General features: G+C 39.2%; 1 protein-coding gene across 1 annotated transcript in view; it reads right to left on the minus strand.

Annotated features, from left to right (window-relative positions):
- The window catches only part of LOC109839552, a 20,853-nt gene extending 15,035 nt beyond the window's left edge, over nucleotides 1-5,818 (minus strand). Inside the window, 5 exon segments of the mRNA XM_020408029.1 lie at nucleotides 4,646-4,765; nucleotides 4,848-4,974; nucleotides 4,976-5,064; nucleotides 5,355-5,513; nucleotides 5,597-5,818. Coding sequence (XP_020263618.1) covers nucleotides 4,646-4,765; nucleotides 4,848-4,974; nucleotides 4,976-5,064; nucleotides 5,355-5,513; nucleotides 5,597-5,659 — 558 coding nt within the window. The 5' untranslated portion in view covers nucleotides 5,660-5,818.

Consider the following 7,740-nt stretch of genomic DNA (forward strand, 5'->3'; position numbering starts at 1 on the left):
GGGGGGGGGGGGGGGTGGCTATTTATAGAGAATGAGACTTATTGGGAAGTTCTCCTTAACTTCGAAAGAGGAAGAAGTTTTCGTCATTCCTTTCTAGCTGGTTAAGTTCTGAATCAGATGTGTTAAACATGCCAAAACTAATGCATGTGCCGTGTCCAGCTTGAAATCTATTGAAATAATCTAATCCAAGATTGTTTTTCTGTAACGATTTCAGTAACTAGCTAGAGTAAGACCATTCCGCTGCACTCCTAAGTTTATCTGCAAAAACTCATCAAATCTTGCTCCAGTATCCTATAGCACTATTATAATCTCTTTTGAATCGAAAACATGTAGCATTATAATCTTTTTTGAACAAAAGCAGATAAAACTTTAGGCCTAAGTCCATTCATTTCTTTGGTCCATGTATTAGTTCATACTATCAATGATAGAACATAAAAATTCAATTATATTCATTTGTTAGATGGACTATAAAATTATCTACAGTTGATAAAAATGATACATAAATAGAGAACTTCATGGGAATTGCTCATGTGAAATGTACCTGTAGCTATTGTTAATCAGATATTATTTGCAACAACAAATACAACCTAAAGCTTAAATAAAGTTTAAGGACCACTATTGCAATGTTATTGAGGGTAACACGGTCATAAATGAAAAAGTTAACACTCAGTTTATAACAGGTGTCAAAAAAGGGGCTAAGTTTACATCTAGGAAAGGGTACAAGGACCAAGTTGAGAAAAAAATAAGGTGCAGGGACCAATTTGAGTGTGAGGGCCCCATACAGGGACCAAATTGGCCTTTTAGCCTAAAATTAATGTATCTTGTCTGGAAACTACTTTGCATATCACTGACAAAATTATTTTCAAACATTAGCTTGACTTTGATTAACTATCTCTAGATTGAAAGTCGTATGTGAATGAGCTTGAGTATGCATCCACATCATATAAGCCAGTGATAGGTTGGCATTAGTGTTTGTTGGAAATTTGCAGTAAAAAGACAATGAAAGAAAAATTGACTTGTATTTCTCTCAAAATCGATTACAATTTGGATTCCGATTACAAAAGAGAGGAGAATGAATTTGACTCTCCTCTTTGTTTAAAACTGGGTTCTTCACGGTGGCGATGGAGTGCCTCCTTCGATTGATTGTGTCGAACTTGCTCTCCGTTGACGATCCGCACGTCTTGATTCACTGGAACGTAGTCTTCTCCTCACGATTTGACGCTATGGAGAACTTGAGTGGCAAATTTGAAAATAACTCTTAACGAGTTGATAACTTTGAACGAGTTTTAGAAGAACTTGCAGAGCAAGTTTTGAACTCTGATCGAGTTGATAACTCTGAACGAGTTTGAACTATTAAAAAAGAGTTGATTTGAACCGAAAGTCGGTTATAAGCCAAGGGAATGCTCCTGTTGCCAATCTTGAAGATGATCTCTGTTGGAGAATGATCCGATCTCCAAGAAATCCTCCATTTGCTGCCAAGTCTCAGATCCCAAAAGCCCTTGACCGAATCTCCCTCTGTTGATGAGATAAAATCCGATCAGAAGCTAGCCGAAGATCTCTTCTTTGCTGCCCAAAAAAAAAGAAGGATCCAAGAGCCCCGAACTCAGTTGAGTTTCCCACTATTTATAGGGGATTAAGGGTGGTAACTATCCCCTTAATCTGCTCCTCAATGGGCTGAGTAGGGGTGTAACCGCCCCCGCTTAAACAGCTCCCTAAATCGTGGGAAAAACGGTTTTGAAACCGTTCTGTTAGTGCTTTGAACGAGTCAAAACGCTGAAAACAGCGTTCTGGGCCCGAACTGTGCGTTTCTGGACCTGAAACGCAGAGTTAGGTCTGAAAACACACAGTTGGGCCTGTTTAAAGGCTGAAAACGCACAGGTCGTGCTGTTTTAGAGATGAACTCTGCGTTTTAGGCTGAAAACGCAGAGTTGAGCTTGTTTCAGGCTGAAAACGCACAGGTCGTGCTATTTTAGAGATGAACTCTGCGTATTAGGCTAAAAACGCAGAGTTGGGCCTGTTTAAAGGCTGAAAACGCACAGGTCGTGCTGTTTTAGAGATGAACTCTGTGTTTTAGGCTAAAAACGTAGAGTTGAGCCTGTTTTAGGCTGAAAACGCACAGTTGGGCCGTTTTAGAAGTGAACTCTGCGTTTTAGGCTGAAAACGCAGAGTTGGGTCGTAACTCTGCGTTTTGATGTTATATCCCAAGGATAACCTCTGCGTTTTGAGGTTATAACGCTGGTTCGACCTGTGCGTTTTGACTCTGTAATGCAGAGGCGAACCTTAGGCGGGCTTGGCGAGCTTCAGGCTAAGTCCAATGTTCTGACGAAGTCCGGTGTGCAGGCGAGCTCCTGAGCATGGATTGAAGAACAGGTCATAACTTTCAAACCGTAAGTCGGAATTGGACGAATTACATATGAAAATCGGCTATCTCGACGAGACGGGGCCATCCGAACCGAGCCGAAGGCTTCGGTTCGCTTCCTCCGTTTTGCCAAATTCCTTACGGTTTGAGAGATATTTGCGTTCTAATATGAAGAGACCGTCAATTTGTAGTCTCTTTTACTAGAGCTTTGCACAGATCGTCCTCTTATAATCTTCGTTTTGGCTCCTTGAAAATATGAGAGTCGTCAGATTGTAACTCTCGATGTTGATTGTGAAGGCTGTTGAATTCTTGGCTCCTTGAAAATATGAGAGTCGTCAGATTGTAACTCTCGATGTTGATTGTGAAGGCTGTTGAATTGGGGCCTTCATTAGTTGTTGTGAAGGTCGTCAGATTGTAACCTTCTACGTGAAAGTCCTCAAATTGTAGCCTTCTGGAAGTCGTCAGATTGTAACTTCCATCATCGGCGTTTGATGGGGGATCAACTATCTATTGTGATTTTTAGACAGCCTACAATTAGCAAAAAACAATGACTAGCCTGAGGCTAAAGTTAGAAGAGATTCAAAGAGTTTCTCATTGAGTATTAAATATGTAAATATTAGGATTGCGCGATGGGATGTGTGTGGATAACCTCCATGTGTTGATTTCTATGTCAAGTCGGATACAACCAATCTTTAGTAATAACCTAACTAGAGTCGTTTTCAGATTTCACATTATCAACTCATTAAGGAAACCAAAAAAAGAATTCAATGCTCATATCCCTCTCTCTCCCAACTGAAGATAGAATAAACCAAAAAAGAGCACCACTACATTTATATCTGACAATAAATCACATGTTTGAGATGCAGCATGTGATATTCCAGAATAGCAGTAGAAAATTGGTGACCAGAGAATCAAATCTTTCTCTAAGTAATCAGCCAAGATTAAGTAACTTGTGTGCAATAAATAGCACAAAAAAACAAATATAAAATTTGAATGCAATCTGCATGCATTGATGGCCAGAGTAGCTTGCAACAAAATGACAAATATAAAATCAGAATGCACTCTGCATGTGTTGGTGGCCATGGTCCTTTTGATGGGATGGCAGCCTGAGATATTTTTTATGTTTTCTGCCCAGGAGGGAGAGCAAGGTCATTACAACAACAACAAAACATTTATCTCAAATTGTTGGGTTTGACTACATGTCCTAATCTTCCATTCATTTCTATAATAGCTCATCTCCTCCGTCAAGTTGACGATTATCATATCCACATGGTCAAACAATCTGAATCAATTCTCACTTTATCCTACATAGGAGCAACATCTAATATAAGCTCCTACGAATGCACTCATTTCTTATCCTAGTGTGTATGTCTATATTATGTCAATGTGCAGTATAAGATCTAGTGAGAACCACCACAATATGCTAAGCTACAAATTGTCAAGTGAATTGATAAGGGAAAGCGAATGGAGAAAATTCAAACACGGAGACCTAGTTTCAAACTTATGGATTCCTCTTGAGGAATCGAAAATTTTTGATTCTCAGTAGGACCCTTCTCTGCTTTGTTTTCTGAGCTAACAAAATTAGAGGGACATGGTTCCGAGTAGGAAGAGTATGAATCCTGCAGCGAAGTTGACAACTCAAAATCATAAAGAGATCTGACATTCTCTTCTCTCTGAAAATATTTCTTTAGACTGTGCACTTCTTCACAACATGTAACAGTAGCTTCCTATCTAAGTTTTGCTTCACACCTAATTACTGCTCCGCTTGCCTAAAGTCCAGCCTAGGTACCCCAAAATTGATTCAATTGAACTAGGTAAGGGCTAATGACTTGGATCATGAACAACTCCAAATTTTGGTATTCTTAGAAGCTAAAGAGATCGCTCATATTTCAGATTTCTAACAAGAAACGTGGGCTGAAAACAAGGACAAATTTTTTGGATGGCAGTCAATTATCAATATTCTTCATTTTGGTAAATCTTTGGTGAAACAATTTTATCTGTTGCTACTTCTTTGGTTTTTTTTCCCTTATCCCTGTTAAGTTCTGAAATATAGTGAGAAGCTGCACTCAATGAGTTTTAGTCTATGTGTTTGATAAATAATCATACAAGGAACAACATGATGTCATTAAATCACACAAGCCCTTGAGATCTTGCAATTAGAACAGATATACAGCAGTTAGGTTTTAACCAAACTTAGAAAGAATAAAATTCAATATTCGTCTCTAAGAAAAAAAAGCCACAAGTATCATAGTCTATGAATAAGCAAATATCAACTTTAGAACATACATGAGATTGCATTTCCATCCTCCCTCCTACAATAATCAGCCCGCTATCTCCATGCTTCAGCGTGAAATTGCTAATGGAAATTGCAATCTCCCGATGGTGAGCACCATGAGGAAAATCTTCCTGAATCAAGTTTCCATTTCAAATAATAATAATAAATGATCCAACAAGCAGCACTCAAAAACTTTGCAAACAGAATCATCACCTGCAAATTATTCTCCCAGAGTTTCTTGAGATTATGATCAAAGCACATCACTGACCAGCCCGATGTGACCACGACCAACACCTGCTTCCTTATCTCCCCATGTCTGAAACTCCGATCGACAATGCCAGCGGACTTTGTCCGGCAACAACGACACTTCAGCCAAGACTCGTGCCTCACTGAACCCTTGGTCCACACGCCTACTGTGAGGCTCCAAAACCTAGAGAAGTCCGTAAAATTAGGCTCGTTTCTTGGATTTTAAACCCAATATTTTTTATCCTCATTTACTTGTAACCCCATCCATTTCCAAAATCAAATATACATCCAAATCTGATTTACTTTTAAACCCAGATAAGAAATTCCACCCCATGTTTATACCACTTTAAACTAATATTATGGTAGTTTAACAAATATTATATCATTTTCGATCGAATTGTAGCACGTTGCCGTACTTCATAGCATATTACCAAACATTTCGTGGCGTGGGAATGATATTGAAAGGATAGAGACCTGAATCTTGGCGTCGTGAGTGGCGACGAGGATCTCGCTCTTCCCGTCGCCGTTAAGATCGGCGACGACCGGAGGCGGGAGGCGCTCGGCGTCGTACTTGATGGGATAATCGTCAGTGGGATGCATCCATGCCTCCTTGAACGAGAAATCGCCTCCGTGCTGGATCCAGGGGAGGGAACTCAACAATTGCGTACAAAAATCAGAAACCTAGGGTTTTGATTGGGGTTCATTAGGGTTAGTACCTGAAGAGAGAAGAAGATGGCGAAGGCGGAGAGGAGGAGGATCCCCAAATCTCGCTTCCTCATCGATCAACCGATAGATCGATCTGCAGTGATTGAATTGTATTAAAAGAGGATTTTTTATTGATTAGGGTTGCATAATCTAGAGAGAGAGAGAGAAGATCGAATTCACCGCAATTTTTCCAAAAATTTTAGAAAGAAATTTTTTTGCGGCAGGCTGAGAATGAGATCGGACAGTGAGAGGACCTTAAACCCTTAATTTGACTCCGTTTCCGGGTGCGAGAACGGAGAGGATACGGGTCGGGTCGGGTCGGGTCGGGTTAGGATATCTAGATGATCTGATAGGATTTTTCTAGTTTGTTGGACAACTGCAAGAACCGATGGCAAAGTGCTCGGTAAATGTTTGTTACAAAAGCAACACAGAAATTAATCAGGTTTTTTCATTGTTTTTTTTTATATTTAATTTTTAAATATATGAAATTTCTTTTTCAAGCTAAAATACCCTTCTCATCTAGAAATAGGAAAAACAGAGATAGGAGGGGAAAATAAAAAATTCCTTTTCCTTTTCCATTAGGCCACCAACAGGCTATTTCCATTATTTATCATGACCAGGGTTCAAAAGTGATCAGAACCCAGACTTATCTCAGACCTTTTTTTTTTATTTACGCTAAATAGCACATAAATACTTTATAGTTTCACTCTCTTAGCACTTATATACCATCAGTTATATTTCATAATATTTATATATTCTGAGTTGTTCAAAATTGGCACTTAATATTCTCTGTTTTGTAAACATGATTTTTTTTTATCCGAAAGTTTCTACAGGACTTTCATATGCTAATTTTATAACTTTATGTCTATTAACTTTATTGAATTCATCGCTAAATCTTTTCAAATTCTATTTTTACAATAAAATTAGGGTACATTTAAATTAGAATTTGTGTAGGTTTAATAGTAATTTAGCAAATATTAATGGTTAAAAAGCTCTAAGATTAACGTGTGATTGTTATATGGGAACTTTCTAATGAACATTTTCACGTTTTCATAACAGTGAGTTTTAATGTGCCAATTTTGATTAACTCAAAGTATATAGACGTTGCAAAATACAACTAAGAATATTTAAGTTCTAGTGAAACTATAAGGTACTTACGTGGTATTTAACCTTTGCTTTATCATCAACGGAGACCACTAACAGAAATCCCGCTTATATGTCTAAAGTCAAAAAAATTAAATAAATAATAGAAAAAAGTCTTTTATGATTATCGTTTCATGTTAGTCTAAAGTGTAGACCCAAAGTCCGGACGAAGGCTGGAATCAAAAAGACAGAAAAAAACAAGCAGACAGATCCACGGTCGATCGCGGCGGTCGACCGCGAACGTGCACAGGAGATGGGAAGAAGCTGAAGCTGATGGCGGTCGACCGCGGCGGTCGACCGCGCCAACCCTGTAGGATTTTCTGGTCTCGGGTTTTGATTGCGGTCGACCGCCAAACTCTCTGGAATTTGCGCGGTCGACCGCCGCGGTCGACCGCGACGCAGTCAAACAGAATCCTGTTCTGTTTAGGAATCTGTTTCACCCAGGATTCTATATATACCCCAAACGATTTTAGGGTTTGTACTACATCAAAAGAAGTGTTTTTTGACTGCAAAGAAAGAGAGAATCTCAGAGAGATTAATCCCTTGTTTGAGAGCTTGTATTTTCTTCTTCAATTAATAAAAAGATTGTGTGGTGTGGCTCCCGAGGACGTAGGCACGTTGCTGAACCTCGTTAAATCTGTGTGTTCGTCTCATTTACTATTTTTACAAGGTTAGATCTTTATTTGTTGTATGATTCCTACTTTCCTACTTTCAACACAATGTCAAGAAGGGCAAGGGTCCGATTGATTGTTTCGAATCCCCAACAACTGGTATCAGAGCTTCGTTCAGCAATTTGTGTGAAAGCCATGGCAGAGGAAAACAAATCAAAGATTGAGAAGTTCGATGGATCAGATTTCGCCTACTGAAAGTCGCAGATAGAGGACTATCTGTACCAGAAGGATTTGTATCGCCCGTTGATGGGCAAGGAAAAGGGAAAGAAGAAAGAGGAGTCAGATGGTGATTGGGAGGTACTGGATAGGAAGGCTCTAGGGCAAATCCGGTTGTCGCTCGC

This window comes from Asparagus officinalis, chromosome 4, assembly GCF_001876935.1.
Source record: "Asparagus officinalis chromosome 4, Aspof.V1, whole genome shotgun sequence".
Taxonomy (NCBI): Eukaryota; Viridiplantae; Streptophyta; class Magnoliopsida; order Asparagales; family Asparagaceae; genus Asparagus; species Asparagus officinalis.